General features: G+C 36.3%; 1 protein-coding gene across 1 annotated transcript; it reads right to left on the bottom strand.

Moving 5' to 3' along the window:
* Positions 1-7,177: 7,177 nt before the first annotated feature.
* LOC105385700 lies at positions 7,178-24,104 on the bottom strand. The gene is made up of 5 exons (XM_011556121.3): positions 23,688-24,104; positions 18,981-19,067; positions 11,646-11,844; positions 10,000-10,253; positions 7,178-7,790 (listed from the first exon to the last, which is right to left on the bottom strand). The coding sequence occupies exons 1-5, from the start codon at positions 24,022-24,024 to the stop codon at positions 7,708-7,710; spliced, it is 960 nt and encodes a 319-aa protein (XP_011554423.3). The 5' UTR covers positions 24,025-24,104; the 3' UTR covers positions 7,178-7,707.
* Between the last annotated feature and the right edge of the window lie 1,799 nt (positions 24,105-25,903).

Raw genomic sequence — 25,903 nt, 5'->3', positions numbered from 1 at the left:
TTAGATAATAATAACTTAAATTATACTATATTCCTTGAGTAAGTACACTGTACCCCTTTTATATCTCTAGTCCATCCATCCAAAGGTTGTCTGGAAGAGATCGCTATAAGCGATAAGACCGCCTTTTGTACCCTAGTTAAGTGTCTATGTAAAATTGTTAATCATTTCTTGGTGTACAAATAAAGAGTACTCTATCTATCTATCTATCTATCATTCTGAACACTTCTTTCTGAGTCACCTTTCGGCTTACCAACATCTCTAATATAAAAAATTAATATGTTTTTAACCCTTAAATTGGCAGTGGTATACCAGTAAGACATTGTCTTTTAAAAAATCTACTGACTTAATAATTTAAAAAAAAAATACATTTTGGTACACGGTACACATGGTATCATTTTATTCTACCAAAAAATAAATATTCTGTGTGGCAACATCTTCGATCAGCTGTATAAATCGCAAAATGGCACCGAAGCGGCCGGCTATGTCTGCACCTCGTGTAAGTTTTTTACTTTTTTACTGGTTTTTGCATTGGATTGGTAATTGATTGATCTTCCATGGATTGGGAACACTGTAAATAACATTATTGAGCCGCTATTTTATAAATTCATCACTTATTTACTATTTTATAAGCTCACGTTTCTGTTTGTACTACGGGTATACCGTTGTCAAGTGTACGATGAACGGTCCCAAATAGACTTCGTTATACCCGTAGTACATTGCCAAGACTGTGCATACATTCAGTGAAGCTTTTTTTCGTTTTGTTTTATCGTGTCACCAGTTATTTCCCGCGGTATCACTCGCGAGTTATAAAGAGTATCACTTTTGATAACAAACAATGACAAATCATTAATGTGAAACTTCAGTTATATTTTTTTACATGCATTTTACATATTATAATACAATGCGAGTGAAACCGTAGGGTGGCTGATTTGGTGGCGGGAGTATGGTTTATAGAGCTTGTTTTTCTTTATTTGCCACAGTGCTTGAAGCTGTCACGATCGCACAAAATTTTGGCTTTGGTCCCCGCTGAGAATGCTTGCTCCGATGACAGTTCCGCTTCCGACGAAGAACCTGATTTCATCCCACCCACTCCATCATGCTATAGCTCCGACTCTCCTTCTTTGGATTCCTCATATGAACGCCTGAACATTTTAGCTGACCTCTCTGATGAAAATAATTCTGAACGCACTAGCCTTTGTGAAGTGCCACTCACACCAACATTCCAAGAAGTTTTCCCTTCCCCATCAACTAACAATTATGAAGCCATACCCACACTAAATTCGATCCAGACATTGCCACCAGCATCAGTGGAACCACTCGCATCACCAATACCCAGCACCTCAAAAGCCGTAACGAGATCCAAACGTAAGAAAACTATGGCGGTGGTCGCAAAAATTGGTAAAAAATCGAAGAAATTGATCCTTGACTACAGCTGGAAAAAAACAAGTTTTCTCCACAAAGCATCCATTGATGAAGGAATACATGAGATCCACAAATCCGGAAATGATAGTGTTTTGGAATATTTTCATTCATTTTTGTCAGCGGATATCATTGAAGACATTGTTCATAACACAAACTTATACTCGGTACAAGAACATGGTAAATCTATCCAAGTGACAATTGAAGAAATGGAAAGCTTTCTTGCAATTCAAATAATGATGGGTGTTGTAAGAATGCCAGCCTACGTAGATTACTGGGCAAGAAGAACCCGTTTTGCTCCAATAGCTGACCAAATGCCCCTCAAGCGATACCAGCAGATAAGGCGCTATATCCATTTTGTGGATAATACTATGGAGAACGGGGATAGATATTTTAAAATTCGCCCAGTCATGGAAAGAATTCGCCAAAACTTCTTGCGACTAGAAGAAGAAGGGCAGTATTCCATCGACGAAATGATGATTCCATATAAGGGTACAAAAGCAGGAAAAAGAAGACAGTACATCAAAAGCAAGCCCAAGAAGTGGGGATTCAAAAATTTTGTACGTGCCGGGGTTTCGGGTCTTATTTATGACTTCTGTATGTATGCAGGTGATGACACTTTCCGTGGTCACACTTTCACAGACAAAGAAACATCTTTGGGGGTTGGAGGTATGGTAGTGGTGGCTTTATGCAATACTATAAAACAAAAGCCATCAATAGTCTATGCAGACAACTTTTTCATGTCTCCTGAACTGGTGGTTTTATTGCGTGAAGAATATGGCATATTTAGCTTGGGGACAATTAGGACCAACAGACTGAGGGGTTGCCAAGAGTTTTTACCAACTGATAAGGAAATGAAAAAGAAGAAAAGAGGATACAGTACACAGGTTGTGTGCAACAAAAACAAGCTTGCGTGTGTGAAGTGGAACGACAATAAAGTGGTGACACTAATCAGTTCATTTGTGGACTCCTACCCTGTAGAAAAAATAAAGCGCTATACCAAGGAAGACAAAGCTAAAGTTGACGTTGATTGCCCGCAACTTGTAAAACACTATAATAGGCACATGGGTGGGGTCGATCTGGCAGACATGCTAATATCCCTCTACCGGACCCCTTTCAAAAGCCGAAGGTGGTACACGGGCATCTTCGCACAACTGTTGGACATGTGTATTAATAATGGTTGGCTATTATACAGACGAGATGGTAGACCAAACAAATCCTTGAAGGAATTTCGCCTCGAATTATTTGAAGCACTGTGTCATGCCAATAAACTGCCCAAATCACGTGACAGTATGGTGATGAAGGATGACAAGAAGATTCAAAAACCAACAGCCTCACGGCCAGGGGACTGTGTTCGCTACGATGCTTTTGGACATTTCCCTGATTCGTCGAATAAACAATCCCGTTGCAGGTTCTGCAAAGATGGAAGAACCAAAGTGTTTTGCATCAAGTGCAATATGCATTTATGCTTTACTACGGGTGACAGTAACAAAAGGAATTGTTTCCGTGAGTTTCATACCAAATGATGCATAGTTATGTTATAAGATATTGATAGTGTTACACAAATAAATAAATAAATATATACTTAGTGTTTTTCTTAGTAACATGACAACGTCATACCTGTAGGACGAACAAAAGTCTTAGTAATATACAGTGCAGTTGTCAACGTCATACCCGTAGTACTATAGTTTTCGCGAAAACTGTCAACAGTAATTTTTTTTTCACATTTTTTTTAGAGTCTTTGTATCATAAATAAACAGGTACATATATAAAAATAACGTAAATCACACAAAAGTTATCTTGCCAATTCAAGGGTTAAAACAAGTGTTTGCCTCGACTAGGATTCTAACTTGGGATCTTCGGTATAAGAGTATTGTTACTAACCACTGCGCCATCCAGTTAACTATTATATTATTAAGTTATATTACTTCCTATGATTTTCATGCGTGGAGACGGCTAATCAAACTCAACTTATACAAAAATATGGAATCAATTCAGTAGGCTCGAAATTAAAATTTAGAGTGTCGAAACGTAAATTGGTCCGCTTGAAAATTAGATGTAAGTTATACACAACCAATCATAAAAAATATCAACGAATTTTAGTTTAAAGGACATTGTCAAATTCCGTGCCCATTTAGTGTCAACTTTGCCTACAGCATGCATCGGCTACAATGATGGTAAAGCTCCTAATTTTATTAAATTATTATATAAAGGGGTGCACCAAAGGAGGGTTCCCGAAAAAATAATAAATTAAAGTATAAATCACTTAGTTTTATTCGTTTTATGATGAACGTCCATATTTCATCCGACGCACCTGTACAGACAGTCAGCGACTGACGATATTCGGTCTGGCTGTTCCTTTCACTACGGATTATTAGATAAACAGGAAGGTTCCAATATGTACAATTTGGGATACGCGTTAGTGTTGCCCTACCATAAAGCTGCGTACAGACCGGCCCAACGAACGCCCAACGAAGATATTTATCATACATAATAAAGGGCTGATTGCAGCAAGGAAGGTCAACGAAGCCCGTTCGTTGGCGTTCGTTTGGCCGGTCTGTACGCAGCTTAAAGCATAGAGCCACTTGAAAACTGAACGCCTGAAACACACAACACGCCCGCATGACGTGACGCGATGACCGCGCACGGGATATCGTTTTGAAAGCTGGGGGCTAAGTGTGAGTTTTTCAATACCGACCGATCGAGAAGTGAAACCTAACGCAAAATTGTATACTTACTTACTTACCCGATATTGTTTACACCCATCAATAGGTTTAGGTTGTATAAAACCTACCTTACACCTGTGTCAATAGCCACTGGTCTCCACCAGAGGATCAATGCGATCCGATCGCACGATCGCAGGAATGTATTTGTTTTGAAATTGTCGGATCACTAACAAGTATTCATTACTAAGTAGCGACAATTATAGAAACAGCGAATCATTGAGAAGTGACCACTTTTAGGAAAATTACATATTTAAATTTTATTCGCTTTGGATCGCCTAGTGGAGAACCAACTAAAACCATTTGGGCAATAACATTATTAAATTACAATAATCAAAATAATGCTTAAAAGCGTCAATCAAGGCACGTCACAACATTCAATGAATTTCCGACCCTTCTCAAAGTATTACATTCATCCTCATTAATTTACCTAAAATTTAATATTTTCTACAGACAAGCCGGGTTACTTATGAAATCTTCACAAGGAATTTCCACAATCAAGACATCATAGGGACATGGGCACATCGTTTTGAAAACATCACTGGAATTTTGAATCCGTGAGATGAGGGCGTCCACAGTTGATTGACCTATGAAATGGTTAGCCCATAGAAATTTCGTACAACGAAAGTTTCGCCTACAAAGATTTGTCATTCTGTTCATTAGTCTACTGTTGTGTGACTACATCTATACCTACTGTCTTTTTAATACTCACGATTGCAAAAATACATATGTGTTTGTGTACATACCTACCTTAGCCTATTTTTTTCAGTTATCTTTACCGCTTTAAACCTGACTCGATATTTTTTACGTGACAGTAGATTTAACATTAGAATGAAAGAAAAGGGTCTTGTAACGTTATTTTTTCAACCAGCTGTAAATGCTATAGGTACTTTAGTGCACTCACCTTATTTCATCATTTATCCTTGCATTTAAATGTTACTTGAAATGTATGAGAATAGTATGAAATGTACTTTAAGTGATACGTCATTATATCACTCCATCTATCTATCCAATGATTTTTACAAGTGGGTCTAGCTTCAAAGGTCTGAATAGCAGAACGTACAACATAGCAAAAATAATGTTTCTCATAATGTATTTATAGCTAAACCATACTCATGTTCATTCAATTACTAGATAGAAGAAGGACTATTTACTGGCCCCAAAGTCTGCTAAACTTTATAGATGCCAATAGGGATTTGATTTAAACCATAAAGTTACTTTCTTTTTATTACTTACATTACATGATTCAAACACGAGAAAAAAATACCTACTGTATAACTACTGTCAAATATGAAATTTGCTGTGTACTTATCGCAAGCTTGTTTTGACAACCAATTTCCTATTTACTTCATAAATGTTATTTCGTTTTGACTTCGCGATAGGGCCTCTGGTGTTTATATAATAACCCATCGAAATCTATAAAATTTAGCAGACTTCGGGCCCTGAAATTACTGAAATATTACAAATATCGAATTGTCTTGATAAAGGCAAGCATTAATAATTTATTGCCTACCTACCGATACTGTCAAAGTATGTAAGTTAAGTATCTATTTATTTAATGTAATTCCAATAAGTAATATTACTAAGTTTCAATCTTCTTATATTCGTACAATATGTTTTATTATTGATGTTAGGTTCGAATTCATGAAATATGTATGATATAGGTAGGTATATCCCAAAGAGAAAATGTTTTATTTTTCTAACCGAACATTATCAATAATATTCATAGATTTCTGTCTCATTTTTTTCATGTACTCAAAAGTTCTTTCTTTATTTACTTACTTAGAAATATAAAATACATTTCCAGGTGGCGATAGTGTGGCTGACATCTTCTTTTTTAAGTTTGTTTATAACATTAATTATTTAATACAGTACCTGAAGTATGAATTTCGTATTTCGAACAGATAAATAATTTGAGGGAAAGGAACTGATGACATCTGAAAGGTTGTATGGTAGATATCGCTTTTGGTGATATGATCGCCTACCCTAATTAAGTTATAACTTGTTAATTTCATTATTCTTTTTTGGTATACAAATAAAGTGTTTTTTTATCTATCTATCTATGATGAAGTTGATGAGGAGTGTATGTTTGTGAACAAGACGCTGCATCAGACTTATTATATGTTTTAGTTTTGTGTTACGTTAAGGTCATTGATGATTAAAGGTAAGCATCCACCTTTCGGCCTCGCATTCAGTATTCTTTGTATAGAAAATTACCCACCCCCACTTCATTGGCATTGCCGATGCCGCTTTTTCATACAATTATGACAAACCGTTTGCGATACGTACGATTTCCATATGTGGTAACACTTACCTTTATTTTATGCCAATCGCCAAACATTTGTGCCACTATTTCTATTTTCTGGATGGGGAGTGCGAGTTTTTACTACGTTCGCGGGTAGTGGCGAGTAAAAACTAATTTGTATGGCGCGCGAGAGTCGCCGTATGCATAAAGTCGGAATTATGAATGAATAACATTTTGCAGGTATTTTGGTAGTTCCTTCTGTAATTAATTGTCATTTCCTTAACCCAATGAAAAAGATGGCAATATTTCAGCCAGTGGATGTAAAAGGGTTAACTCGTTATTTATTTAATTAATGCATGACTGCATGTGGCTTCTTTCAACCAAAGAATTAGTTAAATTTTTTTGTATAGGTTAGGTAAAGTATATAATATTATTATCCTTCCTTAGTACCTAATGTTGTATTTTTTTATTATACTGGATTCCGTTAATTTAATTAATAAGTTTGTCTAGAAATTGTAATATTAAATAATACATTAGTTATTACCTATTGTGTTTTAATTTCTTAATAAGTTATAGACAGTAAAACAAAGTGTTTTAAAACAGAAAGTGACCATAATTTCCTTATAACATTCTTTGTCAACAGAAGAATATATTTGTTCAATGGAAGTGTTCTTACCCGAACATTCGTAAACTATTCATGATGTAAATCTTTTTCCAGTACTTATTTAAAATGCATGTACATCAATTTGGTTAATTTTATTGTCAAAAATAAAAATACCTTCATTCACTCGTTCACAATTTCTTTAATTTACAAAGTGCTGAATAAATAATCCTTATTACAACATCCTTAAATTAAACAATAAATTACATTCACTTCTACAAATAAATAAAGTCGACGGGCTCGCGCTTAAACAAAGTCAGTCTCTAAGCACACAAGTAAATCAGTCTTTAAGAAAACTCTTCAAAATGGTGGCAGTGTTTCAAACAACCTGGACGTCAAAGCAAACGAGTGACTCAAACTTAATCATTACAGAAACAATTCAAATCCAGCCGTTTCAAACACTGCGACCGTATATCACTTGCTAAATGTCAGATCACCACTTCAAGAGTCAAGAGTTAGAGGATCAAGGTAAAGTGGCGATCTGACATTTAGCAAAAATTCGATCCTATTTTAACGCCACTTGATCCGTCAATAAGTCAACGTCCGTTGGTCCAATTTTGTCTACGCCTGTTGTTGCATTTGCATCGCTTGATACATTTGAGGCATTTGCATTTGCATGGGTACCTGGTACATAGGTACGTGCATGGAGTGATCAGCACTCAGTGGCGGTAATCCTGGTATCCCGAATAAGATTCTGAAGTAGCGCGCGATGGTCCATAAAACATTGGACGTCGCCGGAATCCTGCGCAACACAATGACAACAAGTAAAACAACAGCATCGGAAATTGCAATGCAAACAGCTTAGATTAATAATGTACGAACGAGATGGTGTGTCACATACAGAAACATGGCAAAAACTGTCCGCATTTTGTTGTCCATGAATAAAGTCAGAAATCGTCTAACCGAACTAATTCAAAATAAGAGCTCAGTGGTAGAAGTGGGGTGTTCTTTATCGAGACGTTTCTTTTGGACTGACACTCCATCTAGTTCGTATTAAAATGTCGTTGGCAAACAGTGAGGGAAGACTGGACTTATATTGCTGATTTAATGATGATGTTAAAAACATTAAAGTCAAATGTGGCTGTCAAACTATTTTAATGTGTAAACGATAAAGACTTACAGAATTTATTGCAGCAAAATAAGTCCAGCAATCATATTAATGATAATCAAAAAAATATAATGTAAGAAACATATTTTGATAATTTATTTACAAGAGTACGCAGCCCGTACACAATGCCTTTACATGATTTTACTTTCTATAAAACAACTTATTGTAAAATATGAAAGACAAACCACCACCAAAATTTACAAACACTTAAACATGTTCACGTAAACAAGTACATATAACTGTAAATATTATATGTATAAACTTGTCTAGGCACACATGTAATTGCTTTTTCACTATGAAATCATTCAGGATTGCGAATACGAAGTATATAGACTAGAATAAATAACCACCCTGCAATGAATTAAATTCTTTAGTATGCCACACAGAATTCGTTTTCTCTTGTTCCACAGTGAAAAAGCCTTATACAGCCAAAATATTGGTTAAAAATTACCTACCTACCTATCTATTGGTTTCAATTGCATGCATCATTATTATTATTTTTATGACTTTTAGTTATTATTTTTTTCCATTATTATATCAGAATCAGTTTTGTTTATCGAAAATATTTTTAATTCTGATGGATTTTCTGTAGTTGGATCAATCAAGGATTGCGTTTCAGTATTGTTCAAATCATAAAATACCGTTGTGTCTAAGTTCGATGTAGGGTAAGTAGTGGTTTCCAAAATCGGTTCTGATTCGGTTTGATTTAGAAGTACTGACTTATATTTTTTCTCTGATTCAGTGTCTTCAATACTAGTTTCGTTCTTAAAAGATAATTCTGGTTTAGCTGATGGTTTTATTTTTAGCTTCTTCTTATGTTTTGGTTTGTGTGATTTGTGGCCTCCTGTTAGATGTTCCATAAGGGTAGTTTTGAATTGGATATAATCGTCCAAAACCGAAAGACTAAACATAACAAAATCATAAGTTAAAAGGTAATATTTCGGTGGCCCAGGATTTGGCTTGACTTTAATATGAGATTTCATTAATTTTTTCGTAATTTTCTTAGCACCTTTGAAAAATTCTTGTACTGGACTAGATTCAAATAAGAAATCAAAAAAACCAAACCATCCAGTAAACCAATTATAGTGGCTGGCGCCACGAGCGGATTGTATATCATTATTTAAAGCTGGGTAAGATAAGCTACCATTTCTGTTGTATCTTGATTGACCGTTATCGTTAGAAATTGCATGTCTTTTAGATCTTTTATGGGGTCGCGAGCTATTTACTTTTATTGGAGAAGTTTTCTCCGTGGTAATAATCGGTTTCCAATCACTAGACTCGTCAGTGTTATAACTAAACAAAGGTGGTAATTCTGTTTGACTAGTTTCAATATAAGTGCTAAATGCTGTTGCATTAACAGGTGAACTTTCTTTATTGTAACTATAATGCGAAAGCCTATTAGTTGGTTTCACAATAAAAGAGTCAGGGTTCACGAAATGTTTAACCCTCGGGTAGTAGAAAGTATCAGGATAATTATACCTATACTTCTTCGTTTTGATGTAATCATGAAAATCTTTGTTGCGTTTTAGTTTATCTAAGTCGACTTTTAGTTCAGTATATTTTTTTGGCCTCTGCCTCAAGCCACGCTTTCTTGCGTTTGTCGTTTTTCTTTGCGCAATGTTTCGTGGCTGAGGCACGAGTATTTCTCTCGGCTTTTTAACTTTCTCCTCGACAAGTGTCGACGCGGACTCGATCGGCTCGTCCGACGTGGCGGTGGTCACGTCAGAGGACATCCCGCGGAAGGTGGCCGGCATGGCATCGAAGAAGACGCTAGCGATGGGGTCTATGATGCTTCTGATGCCGTCAGCGATCGGTTCGAGGAATTTTTGTAGTGTGCTCTTACCGTCCCATCGTTCAGTGGCCCTGGTGTTGTTGACGAGCTGGAGCGTGGGCTGCTGCTGCGATTGCTGCGCTGAAGCGTCTCCTTGCTGGAGCATCTCGTGAGCATGCGGGTGCGCGGACAGAGCGGTGGGATTGTACATCTCTGGTGATGCGAAGTTAGGGCTCACTCCGCTAACGGAGTAGGCGTGCGATGAGGCGCTCGGAAAATCGACCGGATATTGCGAATAAAGGTATGGGTGGTTCTGTAAACCGACGCTGGAATGCAAACAAATTGAACATAAGCCTCACAGCTGACGCGTTTGAGCTGCGCGGTCTCTGTGTAATTCAAAAGCGTTTTTACACGCTTTATTAACTGTCACTTTTTATTATTTAATCTTTTTTACTGGCATTAGAAAAGCGTCTGAGATAGTCTTTTGTTGGAATAGCACGGTTACTATTACAACTGAATGACTCGTCAAAGTTACAAGTTCTATAGTTATTGGTCAGCTTTTTTTAAGTCAAGTTAATTACTAATTTTGATTCCAGCAAACGGTTTATGATGTCGTGTCTACAATGCATGTATATGCAGTGAAATCGATTCTTCGTTCGTGTCATGTCAGATATGTGCGTGTCAGTAAAAGTCTGATAATAGTCATGCTAAGTGAATACATTTTCACTGTTTTCATGTATTTATGCGTCGTTGTACATAAGGAGGTTTTTTGTGAACAGTTAGGAATGTATAAATATAGTATAAATTAGTCTGAAAATGCATCTCGTGCTATTTGAAAGAGAATTCTTTATGTGCATTATCTACACAAAGAATGCGAGCGTATTTATTGACACAATTATAAGTAATTGGCCAAATGATAATTACAAAAGTGATTTTAACATTTTATTGCATCGTCAAAGTCAAGTCAGTGAAGTCAGAAATGCTACCACAAACAGTCAATTATAATGTGTAAAGAAAAGTCAGAAGAATTGGTCATTTTTACAATTCAGAAGTCATTAGCAAAAGCCAGTTCAAGTCTGTCAAGTTATTAACAATTTTACAGAAACACAATGAAAGTCAAATTATTAAATAGCAAATTTTGAACGAGAAAAGGGTAGAATTTCAAATTCACTTTGTTTCAAAATTTGCTATTTGATACATGGGTATTAAGCAAGCGCCGAAATACTAGGTAATTGTTGTTAGATACTTGTTTCAATAGGGTAAACTTTCCGCAAATAACTCAAACTGATATAACTTTTGGCACTTGCTTGTTGCCGGTGTATAGTTACGCAATTTTCACTTAATTACGCTAAGTTCCTTGTTTCCTGATAATTCTGGAAGCCATTGAAATAATATTGTCGTAATCTTATGCGGGTTTCCGCTTTTTAGCAAAAATTTAATAAAAACTTAAGGGGCCTCAAAACTGTCTTTAATCTTTCATCGAAGTGTTGATGAAACTAAGACTGAATTGTATTTAAGTTGCAAAGAGAAAAGTTTGCTATGCAAAAATAGTTCCTCTCCAATGATAATGAAAGGAGACTCCTTAAACACAGACTTTCTAGAATCCAATTTCGACTCTGTACTTTTGTCATTTGAATAACGTTTCCAAGAACCCTTTCTGTCTCATTCCTTAGACTATCATCTAACGAAATAAAAACAAAAGAAGCGTGCCAACTCACCCATTGCCATAGCTCTCATATAGCCGCTTCAGAGCCATGCCCACTGTCACCATCAGGGCCAGTTTGCTGGCAACGAATGCCTTCAAAGTCAGAGCAGTCACCACTGCCATGGCAAACATGACCGTGCCAGCGGATTTCATTCCGAACATCATGGGGATGAGTGCCTGCAAAACCTTCTTCCGCTGTCGTCGGTTTCCCTCTGGAAATTAAAGAAAAAAATAGGTTAATAACGCTGGATTTTAGAAGAAGAAATTTTGGTACTTAAAGCACTAAAAAAATCATCGTCAACAAGAGATATGAATATGTTTTTTTTTGTGAGACTCAATTTTTGTTTTTTTTTTGTAATTGTAAATGAAAGTGATTATTAAATTGTTTTTTTTGGACTTCCCTACTTTCTGATCCGGAACCTCCTGCAGGTTGACTGGTAGAGAATGCTCTTAGCATTAAGTCCACCTGATTGTAAATCTACTTTTGTAAATTGTGCAATAAAAGTATAAATAAATAAATACATGCCTTTTATAAGAGTGTAGGTATACATGTAGAACGCTGGCTACCAGAGCAGTGAGGTTACCACCACCGAACATTAGCAATTAACAATCCTTAAGCACGTCTCTTGCTTGTCAAATTTGACGTAACTTGTACGGATCTGACAGATGTGTGACAACCGATCGAGAGAGATAATGCTTATGATTTTTTAATTGCTAATGTTTCAGTGGTGGTACGGTAGTTGATCTGACGTTACTAAAGAGTTTTTAATACGCGAAACGAATAAATGAGCTATGGTAGCCAGCTTTCTTTATATGAATTTTGGCCTTGAATTCTAACTTCCTGGCACTGCCAGGTACATGTCCAAAACCATCCATTTATGACACAGTGCCCCTCTTCTTTTGCTTATTTGTATAATTTATGTTAATGACTGCGTTGAATTAAATATATAATATAGATATTTCTAATGTGTTTTATGACATTTCACAACCAAATGCAATGCAAGGTCACAGAGAAACAACAAATGAAGATGTGCGCGCAAAACGGTGTGAGCTTTTTATAAGCTTCGCGTCTGACTAAACCGCATCCGGCGACCGCAAAAATAATAGAAATAACTGTAAAAACTGCACAAGTTAACGCGAGAATATTAATAAATTCTCCATAGTTTCGTGATTGGAGGAAAAAACTAATAGTGAGTGGATCCGAAGTGGTGATTAGTCGTGGTCTATTGCGTATGGGTGTCGAGTAGCGTCCGGTTGGAAGAAAGTTTCTGATTGACTTGTGCCGCCCATTCGCGGTGTTCACCAATGTTTTCTTTAGACATTTTCGGGTTACATTTGCTTAGAGATTAAAAATATAATTAAAAAAACTTTATTTACCAGTATACGGGATTACATAATATAATTGAGCAACTAGCTCCTAGAGTAGTTAACAAAAACAAGCAATAAATATTTGAAAATAAAAATTATAAGTGTTGTACTTAATAAATGTCACCACTACAACAAAAGTAACCTAATGCAAAATAACAAAAAACAGATAACTAGTGTTCATTTTTTATTTTAAAAGTTTAATTTAGAAAGGGTAAAAAGTGAGAGTTGACTGATCAGTTCGTCTAAGCAATCACTGTGAGTTATCGAAAAAAGAAGGCTCTAATAAATCGCCTTCATTGATAGTCATCCAAGAACAATTAACAAGTAATTTATTCGAATATATCGAACAATTATCAACTTGAACGTAACCGCCGTGCATGTATAATTAGATTTGTAAAACGAGGCTTTCAATTAAATTTAGAATAATACAATGCTATTAAGCTCCAGGGAAACTCTTAAATACGCTCCTCAAATTAACGAACACAATACTGAGTATTTCACATCACATCGCGAAGTACTAGCGAAGCGTTACAATTTTATTTACAAACCATTCTTAGCACGTGCTTCGTAAGAGTTGAAATTGAACAACAACAGATGAATTCAGAATGGTGACTATTGTACCGAATTATTAATCCTGTCCTTTTCCTCCACACTCGTTATCCTTACTTAGAACAAATGTTTTACTTAGGGACTTCCCAGACTGGTTTGTTTGGCGTAAATAAGTCAGTTGCAACGAATGTTATCAAAAAACTGTTGGGGATTAAATAAAATGTAGCAAATAAAATGTTAGAAAATTCTTTGAATGATTTTTATAAAACTCAGAATATTATTTTAAAAGTATGAAAAATATTTTTTGCTGCAGTACCTAAACCAAGTCTTTGTATCTATATTTTTTAACAGCACCTCACTGAAATATTAACAATACTCTGTAAATTTTGAATACAAACAGATATATATATAAACACTCACACCTTGTACTAATGTACTCCCTTGCGGGGTAGGCAGAGGTGCATTGCTGCACCCACTTTTCGCCAGTGTTATATTAGTCTCAATGTAATAGGGGGCGGGCCTATTGCCATTTTACGGGCACACCCAAGACCCGAGCACAAATATCTGTGTTTAAACAAATATCTGCCCCAGCCGGGAATCGAACCCGGGACCTTCGGCTCAGTAGTCAGGGTCACTAACCACTACGCCATCCGGTCGTCTAACTAAATATAGATATAAATACATGTCAAACTTATAACACCAAGACTGTCTTTTGTTTTTCTTCGATCCAGTCTGTCGTCTCCTTAAGGATCAAGTACAAAGTGTAATTCAATTTAGACTTAATTAATTGGGGCTGAATATTCCACGCCTACGTTGAAATATAAGACTTATTTGTACCGAAGAATACAAGTTGGCATTTTATCAGTGAGCGAACTGTCATTTCAGTACATTAAAGTAGACATATTGATCCATAAAAATACTATATTATGGAAGTTAAAAAAAAAACTATTTTTCATTTAAGTACCTACGTATTTTTTGTAAGCACGTCTAGTAAGGTGGTATATTTTACATGTAAGGTCATTAACTGAGGTCTGTATTATATAAACCGGCCAAGTGCGAGTCAGACTCGTGCAAAAAGGGTTCCGTTCCAATATCTATAGACAATCCTTACTATCCTTATCCTTACTAATATTATAAATGCGAAAGTAACTGTGTCTGTCTGTCTGTCTGTCTGTTACTCTTTCACGCCAAAACTACTGAACGGATTTGAATGAAATTTGGTATACATACGGTCTAGACCCTGGGCAAAAACATAGGCTACTTTTTATCCCGGAATTCCCACGGGAAAACTATTTAGGGCGAAGCGAAGCGCGCGGGAACAGCTAGTATTAAATATGTTTGTAGATAGAAAAAAATAATAATAAATTAATGCTTTATTATTTATTGTTCTCATAAAAGCTCCGATCTACTCTAATGAAGTTACATTTTTGGCTTCCATTTGTGTCTATACCCTTCCTATACTTATGCATATACCAAAACATAGCAGTACTAATCTAACCCTTTTGACGTCGTATTAAGAACCAATTTATTACTTCAGTTGCGTTGCAGGTCTCGCCCTTAGGATTCTATGAACATTTAAATGTAAATTTCGTTGAATATTCGTACAGAAACAATATGGTGGATATTTGTTTTATGTTATGCTATGTTATCGTGTCGTATCATTTTCCAAATTAGGTATGTAGACAATCATCATCATCATCATCAGTCAATACTCATCCACTGCTAGACATAGGCCTCTCCCAAGGAGTGCCACAACACTCGGTCCTCGGTTTTCCTCATCCAACCACTACCGGCTACCAGCCAAAGGTCGTCGGTCCAGCGGGCAGGAATGTAGACTATGCAGCCAGAAAATTTATTGTCTCATATAAATTTAAAGTCACCGACATAGCTCACCGAGTTAGTAAGCTTAAGTGGCAGTGGGCTGGTCACATCTGTCGAAGAACCGATGACCGATGGGGTAAACATGTTCTGGAGTGGAGGCCGCGACTAGGGAAACGTAGTGTGAACGCCCTCCGGCTAGATGGGTTGACGACTTGCGAAAGGTTGCTGGTTATGATTGGATGCGGAAAGCTAAAGATCGCATCCAGTGGCTTGCTTTGGGAGAGGCCTACGTCCAGCAGTGGCCTGCTATAGGCTGATGATGATGATGATAAATTTGACGGCGTCAGATAAATGATCGCAATAATAATAAATCTGTGTAATCTATTTGCTTTTATTTGATGCAATGATTAAGGAACACTTATTCAGAGTGTGAAACAAGCAAATAATGTTAGTAAATTTTATGATTATATCACCCAGTAAAACTTAATGGATGTCTGTAAAATGGTGAAGTTTAATATTAAATATTATTTTAATACAGGATTCGATTACTATAAAATGTTATGAATTTGAATGCTTTGAAATTCTATTTTAATATCCTTTAAAATACCTCATTTCCGGCGTTATTTTCACTAAGGGTGACTTTCACATAAATCTATTGTTCTTTTTCTATGACAGTAAGATGACTGAGCAGGACAGCAATAGATTTAATTTCGTGAAAATGTTTGGTGCAAGCCGCCCTAAGTGTGTTGCTTTTTTTAAACAACAAAGTAAACATTTTGTGAATTAAATATTTTTTACTGAACCCTTTATAATTGAATTTTCTCAAATATTTTAACTGGCACAAAAAACATAAGATCACTTTTAAATATTACTGAACAGTGATGATAACATTAAAATATGCAAAAATAATGTAATGGTTACTTTAATACTAACAAATTGTGCTACACTTTGTTAAGATACATGATGGTTTGATGGCCAACTATCCATATAATAAGATTTTATCTCGGTATAATAATTATTCTTTGTGGAGCTGCCACCACACCATAAATCATTATGGTTTCGGCTTTGTTCGGCCATAATTTGATATCGGAATCTAAAACTTTTATAAAGGTAAAAGTATTTGTCAGCGTGTTCAAACAACACGCAGTTTTAACTTGAACAATAAAACGTAAAGTGGAAAGCCATGTTATTCGGCAATATTATTGCCATCGCTGAGGTGACAGCTACACTAAATTGTAATTTACTCTTGATTTACTTGAAAAAATACATTAAAAAGACACTTACTCTAGCTATTATTATTATTAGCTCTTAGCATTAAGTCCTCCTTTTGTATATTTTTTTAATATTTGTGCAATAAATAATTAAATAAATTAATTATTTAACGTTATGATGAAAAAAAACTAATTTTATAACCATAAAAGTTGCTTATATTTTAGTTTATTATGTTTTTCATTTCAGAATATGTTTGATTCCATACCTACCTATTTAGCTGTCAAATGGGCCATTATTGTATTGTGACTACTAAAGATTACAAGACTGGGAAACACCACAGCTATTCCGCATTTCGAAAATATTAAACATTTTCGGCCATCAAACTACAGCTCTATTTTTAAGAGAAAAGTAAAAATTTCGTACTTGAGTGCATCTATGTATCGGAGCCACACGCCATAATAGAAAACTGCATTCATATCTGATTGTGAAAGTGCGTGGGTGAGCAAAGAGCATTAAATGAAGATTATTTTTTTAGTCTCGATCAAGAATTTATAATAAGACAACTCTGTTAATGGATATCTAAACCATCAGCATAATTTTATTATTTATTACTTATACCTACGCCAGGTTTAGGTTAACCGTTGGTTAACAATATGAAAAATAATTCTATAAACCCATTCTTTTTTTGTCTTCCATTATGTATTCATAACTACCACGAAACCTAAAAATAATTATTTACAATTCTCGTAAATCATATTTTATATCCGTTTAAACTCTAACAGGAATCTAACTATGCTTGCAACACAAACTATTTCATTTCCGAGAGTCGATACACCAAAATTTCGTGCAATAAATTCCAAACGGTCCACATTATTAAACGGTTATAATACATACACAAAGACATAGGAACTCAGTACGAAAATTTTATATTTTTAAACTCCCACACAGTTTTTGTTTTAGTTTCTGAATTTTGTATTATTGTGGGCTGGACTATAAAAAATGTTCATTTTGCCTAAATTCTGCAAGTCTCATTGGTTGTATTAAAATTCAGTCCAAATTAATTTATGGTATAAATCGAGATTTAACACTAAATCTAGATTTTATATGTTTGCGCCCTATAGATAATTCTGGTTTAAATCAGGCTTTGATTGAATGGAATATCTGGACTATAACCGTTACTAAACCAGACCTATCCTTAGTCTACGTTTTACAAAGAAGGGGCCAAGTGCCTAGACAAATCTAGGTCTGTTTTACCTACTGTATAATTAAAAAAAAATAAACCAACACTCACACCTTGTACCAATGTACTCCCTTGCGAGGTAGGCAGAGGTGCATTGCTGCACCCACATTTCGCCAGTGTTATGTTAGTCCCAATGTAATAGGGTATTAGGGCCTATTGTCATTTTACGGGCACATCCAAGACCCGAAAACAAATATCTGTGTTTAAACAAATATCTGCCCCAGCCGGGAATCGAACCCGGGTCCTTCGGCTCAGTAGTCAGGGTCACTAACCATACGGCCGTCTGTATAATTCAGTAACATAAATTATTATACCTATTTATTGTCTACGCCAGTTTCAAGTGCCATAATAAATAATAACGAAGACCTCCGAAGGCCAGTCAAATAAGTAGATGATTTCCCCGAGGCGCCAAAACATAATTATCCTTTACACAACACCAATACGGAAAAGGAAGATTATCCGCTCGAAATTTATTCAAATTTCACCAACTAGTTGTTTATCTTTGGTAAATTGGTTGGAATTTTAAGGAAGCATGTTCGTTATGAGGATAGTTAAATATTCCCTTGGTAGAAGCTTAGTAAGGTTTACTATTAAGGGTGTCCCAAACGGTTACGTAGCTGGGAAGAGGGGTGATAGAGGTGTTTACCTGCACATCTACAAAAAATTCTACATGTGTAAATGAAATACATTGAACTCAAGTCGAAAACGGGGATACGGCGAAAAACCTATCATTTGTAGCTATATACTGCTAGGTACAAATATTGTATTGCGAAAAGCGAGTGACTTACCTTCGAGAATTACAGTCGTGAATATAATAATTATGTAAGTATTGGTATGTGTTAAAATTAAGCCCCGACGTAAAACAGTGGTGTTATACGTTTTTTAACATGTCTGTGTATTTATGTATCTTTGTACTTCGGCAGCAGTCGTTAAGCCTAGTCCGAGGCCTTCGGGCAGCTGGAAAACGCATCTGACGGTCGTATTGCCCACTTACCCGATAAATCTCTCAGAACAAGCTTTCTTGTGTTGGGGTCCACCAACCCGCACTAGGCCAGCGGACTGGTGGACTAGGCCTAAGACCCTTCCTTCATTGGAAGGACACCCGTGCCCCAGCAGTGGGGACGTAATGGGTCGTGATGAGAGGTTAATAGTACTCACTTAAGCGCTTCGGTCGCTTCTCCTCTTCACCCGCATCCTTGGTTGTGCCCACCGTGCCAGTCTTCTTGGGGACCGGCTCCGCTAGATCTGGAAATTATGAGAGTGGCGCTTTAGACACAGATTACAAAATTATTACTAGGTAACAGATGTATCACATAGTTTATAATTTGAAATAACTACTGAGATCTGGACGCTCTCCGGTTAGATGGCATGACGACTTGCGAAGGTAATGATTGGATGCGGAAAGCTATCGATTGTATCCAGTCACGTATTATGGGTGAGGCATACGTCCAGCACTAGACTGCTATGGGCTGATGATGTCTGAGATCTGATAACAGCCTACACTGTAGCTTGAGCCGAATGACTAAAAATCTTTCAGACACACTTTACACATATTAATAAAATTACAACCAAAAGCGGTTAAATTATGAAACAAATTGGAATAAAATCTGGACTAGCAGTTCCTACGTAAATAAATTGCACCATTTTCGGAGAACACCGAATGTTTTTTTATCATTTTACATATTCCTAATAGTCTTAGGTTGATAATAATATGTAGGTATACAATACAACTAGACTATACTTTTTTTTTAAATATTTGTTCTCGCGCTAGCTATGAAAAAAATCTAGTGACAGCTACTTACCTAATGGTGGCATTTTTTCCTTCGCGACAGTAGGTTGTAAAAGATGTTGTTGAGATAGGCAATTAGCATTAGGAATTTCAGTTTCAGTTATGATAACGATGAAAGATAATAAAGTGAAATATGAAAAGAATCCCAAATTCATCTGACACGCAGCTGTTTCGTATTAGCATGTAAAATAGAAGTATTAAAACGAACATTTCTGAATATACCAGCAAGGTTGAAAGACCTGGGACGATCATTATTATCATACATGTTGCTTATTTTGCATTGTACAAACAATTTTGAAGGGAAATGAGCGCTTCGCTTCTACAAAATAAAAAATATTTTTTGTAAAACCATTTCAAAAATGTAAACAAAGCATGATTTTTCCTATTGCATTTAATGTTTCCACTGTTGTGTATATTAATAATAAATGATGGTATGTATATGTATATAATAATGTTAACATGGAGTTTTATGGCATATATTGTAATTATAACAAGCAATCAAATTAACGTTGCGATAAAATGTACTAGATTAAAAATAAGTACAATTTAATGTGACCACATCGTATTTCTCTTGTTTCATGATTTCATGAATCGAAGCTACAGTGAAATTTTAAACCATTTTAATTGTTAGGTGTGTTCTATTTAAAATTTTATTTACAAATTCATGTTTTTACCACATTGACCGAAAATAGTCAGAGGGAATTGATATTTGTTTCTGCATCATCAATAAATTATTATTAATAAAATTATAATCATCCACCCGCATTCAGTCACATGGACGTAGGACTCTGCCAAGGAGTGTCACAACACGTATCTTCTGCTTTCCTCATCCAGAACTTACTGCTACTTGACTAAGGCCATCAGACCGCTGGGCTTTTGTATTTTTTTACGATGATGATTTGATGATACACAGGATACACTCGTGTTTTCATTGACCATCAGAATAGAACCTTCTGCAAAACTGAAAGATAATGCCATAATCTCTACACTTAGCGGGTTTTAGATAGCACCAGTAATAAGATGATGATTGACCGGGGGCTTCTCGCAGTCAAACGGCGCATTTTCTATGTATGGACTAGGGTTGAAAGGATTAACCAGTGAGATTAGCATCAGTCGCTGTTTAGGGTGTCAGATAAAGGGCCTCAGATCCTCAATCATGACCTCTCTATTGCCTGGCTATTGAATGTTTCGCTAGATATGTTATGTTATCGCTATAGGTATTAAAGTGGATTCAATAAGTTTGCTAATAGTTTTGATTTAAGATCTATTTCGTTATAATTTCAGATCAATAACGTATATATAACAATAGTATAACGGAGTATTGCAGCTCTTCTATCGTTGTATTATTGTACAATCGGTTATGTCACTATTAGGGTCAATTCAGACGTACCACAACCACACCACAGCCACAATCACACCACAACCACGCCGTGTGGTCGGGCGTATATTTTGTATTGAAAATGAATAATCCAATTCACACGTGCCACATTTTGCCGTTGTCATCGACCACCTGTGTAATACGACCACATCGCAACCACATCGCAACCACATCGCAAACACATTGCGACGGCAACGCCGCACGCGGCGGCGGCACCGCGGCCCCTATTAACTGCACACGACCACGTGGTTACCACATCGCAACGACAGCGGCAACGCAACCTCATCGACATTTTGTCGCTGCCACAACGCAACTGCAAAAAGTCGCTGCGACACAATTCACACGTAACCACAGCTTGACCACATTATGTCGCTGCGACGTGGTGTGTGGTAGTTGTGGTACGTGTGAATTGACGCTTAGTTTTAAAGGAAGCTTGCTTTTGGCAGTGTCGTATTTGCGACTATAGTAATTACTATAGTGTCTTAAAATTAAAGTCACCAGTCTATTACTTGCACAGTGCAACCAGTGTAGTTGGCAGCTCAAAAATACTGTAGAAGGGCCAGCACAAAAGTTTTTAGCTAAAGTTTTGCATCACACTCACTCACATCGCGCAGCCTCAAGAGCTAGCGCGACGGAGAACATCATGTCATGTTATCATCGTATGTGGTGTACACAATGTTTGATTGACCCATTAACAGAACTGATAGCTGAAATTATTGTAGGCTAACACTTACTTACAAGGTGAAGGTTATCGGTGCTAAAGTGAAGATATTTATTTATTTAAACACTTTATTGAATAAAAACATAGACCCATGGTTTTTGTTTTTGTCACCTTTGAAGTTTAATGTGCGTTGTCCGGTCACACTTCGAGCTTCCTAGTTCGAGGAACCTGGAGTCACCACCATAAAACATTAGCAATTAACAATCCTTAGGCAGTGCTGTCAGCGTCACACTCCTGTCAAACATCTGACAGATCCAAACAAGTTACGTCAGAATTAACAAGCGAGCGGTGCTTTTTATAGATTGTTAATTGCTAATTTGTTGACGGTGGTATGGTAGCTGGTTTCGTTTTAATGCTTTCATTACCATAATTCAGACTTTAAACCATATTTTACCGGAATTTTCCCCATACAACTGCCAACCGAATTTAACTGTTTCACGTCACGCGATTAGTCTTCAGTAAGTAGTACAGAAAATAAGATATTATTACGGGTACAAAAAACATGGACATGTATCATTTAATAAATGGCCCGTTTATGATAATACGTTTTGGTTGAGTTGTAACCTCAATACTATCTGATTTATCTTCTTCGTGTATTCATTTATACGAGTTTAGTTACACTCTTTACATATCGTGAAACATAAAACTACGCAGAATCTTCGAGAACGTTTGGACAGATCCTCAATTTTCCGGAGTTTCATAAAGTATGTATATTCAGATGAGATAAAATGATAAAATGAAATTATTGGGGTGGAGACCACAATCAGGCAAACATAGTGTAGAATGCCCTCCGGCTAGATGGGGTGACCACTTGCAAAAGGTGGCTGGTAATGATTGGATGCGGAAAGCTATAGATTCCCAGTCGTATTTTACCCCAAAGGTAGCCATTACCCCGACATTGTGAAACAGGCCCTCAATTTATTTGATGTCTGAATTTTATATTTTCCTTAAATGAAAACGTTTGATACAGTTAAATAAAAACTGTTTTTCTCTATGAAGGCTGGTACCTAATTTCCGGTTCAACCATGTGACTATGTAAATTATGAAACTAAACAGATGCACTTTGTATTGTTTCAATATATTTAAGCGTATATGAAGCGTGCGATAGAATAGATTCCATCATATAACAATTATTTGCATAGGCTTCATATGGGTGTTTGTGTTGTTTGTTTGTTTTGTTTTGTGCATGAAGTTTAGGAACAAATAGGTATATTGGGCGGTTCAGAAACCATGGTTTTGCTTTACAAAATAAACCAAAATTTACCATCAAAATAATACAAAGTATTTTCAGCTGAATTTATATTCTACTAGCTGTTCCCGCGCGCTTCGCTTCGCCTTAAAAACTTTTCCCGTGGGAATTCCGGGATAAAAAGTAGCCTATGTTCTTTTCCAGGGTCTAGACCGTATGTATACCAAATTTCATTCAAATCCGTTCAGTAGTTTTGGCGTGAAAGAGTAACAGACAGACAGACAGACGGACACAGTTATTAGTTAGGATTAGGATTTCACGGGTTAAAACAAGGTAGGTATAGTGTCAGACACATTATTGTTATGTCAATATTAAAAAAGCTCTTTTCAGGATCATGAAAGTCTATATGGCGATATTTTTATGACCCAAGGAAGCTGTAATATAAATTTATAACATCATAAAAGTTGCAATATATCTTCCAATGATATCTAATGCAACAATAAAATGTAAGGAATGCAACACTATTGGAGAAAAACTAGCTGTTTTCTCATTTTTAGCTTTTTGAGTTTATCTATATCATATATATCTAGTATATGAAAGGATTTATAAAGGATCTATAAAATTTTATAGTGCTTTAAGGTGTAAGCTTTAAGTAATATACATAAAAGATATATTTCTAAGTTTCATTTCTAAGTTTTCTTCGGTCAGTTTTAGCTTTGTTTTTTTTTTGTTTATGATACTATATATATCTAGTTCGTATATCGTTAATTGGTAGTATTGCGACTCACCTCTCGCTCCTCGGCTCTCGAAGACCTCGAGCTCCATCGCGTCGCTCCTCTGCTCCGGCCTCGAGAGTCTGAACTGGAAGTCATTCCAGTCGAAGCTGAACGCGTGACCCGACAAGAACCGGGACAGCAAGCCCTGACTGCTCCTCGCCTGTCTCCTCTGCAGCGGCTCTATGGTTAACACGTCGAACAGTCTCACTGTCTTCTGCTCCCGTATGCTTCTCACAAACTCCTTCGCTAGCCCGTCGATACACGTCGCGTTGTCACTGCAGCTCAGCTCCACCACCTCGGCCGCCGCTCGGCTCACCACCAGCATCATCAAAAATACTATAGGAGTCATTCTCGTCACTGTTCAGGCTCACTTCAGTTCGTACACAAAACACTTTCGCACTTGCAGTCACCGATCCATTTGTAGGTCACGCCTGGACCACCCGTCGTGGTGGTTGTGAATTCAATGAGTCCTCGTATGCGGTGCAAATCATTTTTATCCATCGTCATGCTGCAGTGGCCACGGCCGACCGACAGTGCATTTTTTTTGAAGCCACGCACGCTAAGTTCTAACTGCATGTATTTGATTTACAGTATGCGCTAGCACTTTTCTTTCGTTGTTGCGGCTGTCTAATTGATTCTCGGTCGTGTCGTCTGCGTGATTAGGTGCAGTATTGTGGGGTGGATTTTCGGTCACGACAGACTCAGTTGTTCAATCTTGGACGAAAAAATCTGAGTGTAACAAACGTGGCGTACTGTTTTTTCTATAACAAGTTCGGTGAAATATTGTTCACTTTCAAATGTTTGGCTGATGATCTGCGTTTTTGTGTATGAGCGGTGTCATTGTATTGTGTAATCTCTGATTGATTTCTTTTATTGTAGATAGTCATTGCTACGCCTTTGAAATTTTTAACTACATTGATTACCGTTTCTTTCTATTATTTTTGGACTTCAAGAGCAGAGATAAATCAATTCATTTGACAAAACTTAGTAACTAAGTTTATGTACTGAAATCTATTTGTGTTTTAGTGGAATAATTCAAATTCAAATTGTCATATTAAAACAGGACATTTATAAGTTTACTTATGTTATGCTAGGTAAAAAATTTGAAGCATTCATGTGAAAAAAACTCCATTCGTTACTTTTGTCACAAATTCAAGATAACGACGAATCATTAAATTAATTATATTTGATAGGAAGTGTGTGGTTTTCGATAAAAAGTAAAGCGAATCGGTAGCGTTCATGAACGAAGTTGGAAGTGCTCGACTGAATAACAATTAATTTCCTACAAGCGCAGATTACAGCTTAGTGCAGTGGATGCAAACAATATATCGGTTGGTCAGTGGGTGGTAGCTGCTATAATAATTAAATTATAATTAATTAATTAAAATTATATAAACATACGTTTAAATATAAACATACAATAAAATCATATTTATTTAACATTTCCAGAGCGTTGCACCTTCAACCAATGTTGGTAATAATGCAAACTGGGCCATATTTTTCATTTAGTGACAAGTACGACAAGTACCTACACCTAAGATGTGGATTTATGTATTCAACTGCTAAACAGTATGAAACTGCAAAAGATTTTGCTGTCCCTAAATGACGTCAGCGACCCTGCCTATTTTCTCAAGTGTGCTCTGATGTGGCTGGAAAATTCAAACTTGTTTTTAAACACCTGGTCACATTGGACGCAGTCGTTGTTTGTACCGGTATTTTAGTATATTTTTGCAGTCGTGACTTCCAATCATTCAGACCAGGCCAGAATGGAGTCCCTAAATATGATATCGCTGAATAACAATATCCGTAAATAAAGTAAAACACACAACAAAGTATTATTATTTTTGTCACTTGTAAGGTTTACAAAATGACACAAAGAATGAGAAACGAAACTCGTGTGTTTCAAAGTTATTAAACTTAAAATAAGGTCTTGGAATTTGGGGGATAGTATTTTTATCGATTGCTTTTGATTTCAGATCATTTCCTACTCTCAATGTACCCTAAACTCACTATACTCTACATTACACTACTATCCCTCCCAATATGGCAGTCGGTGCATGACGCCTATACGTTTCTAGTACAAAGCGCGTGTTGTTTAATTGTAACCCTGACTTTGATGACCGATTTCCGTTATCACATGGAAATTCTGTTTATATAAGCCTCTTTTTCTTTCGGAAGCTATGTTAGTTAGTTTGCATAGTAGCTCTGGTTTTGATTAGGTCATTGCA

Source organism: Plutella xylostella, chromosome 26, assembly GCF_932276165.1.
Source record: "Plutella xylostella chromosome 26, ilPluXylo3.1, whole genome shotgun sequence".
Classification (NCBI taxonomy): domain Eukaryota; kingdom Metazoa; phylum Arthropoda; class Insecta; order Lepidoptera; family Plutellidae; genus Plutella; species Plutella xylostella.
This window is presented reverse-complemented; position numbering and strand designations above follow the sequence as displayed.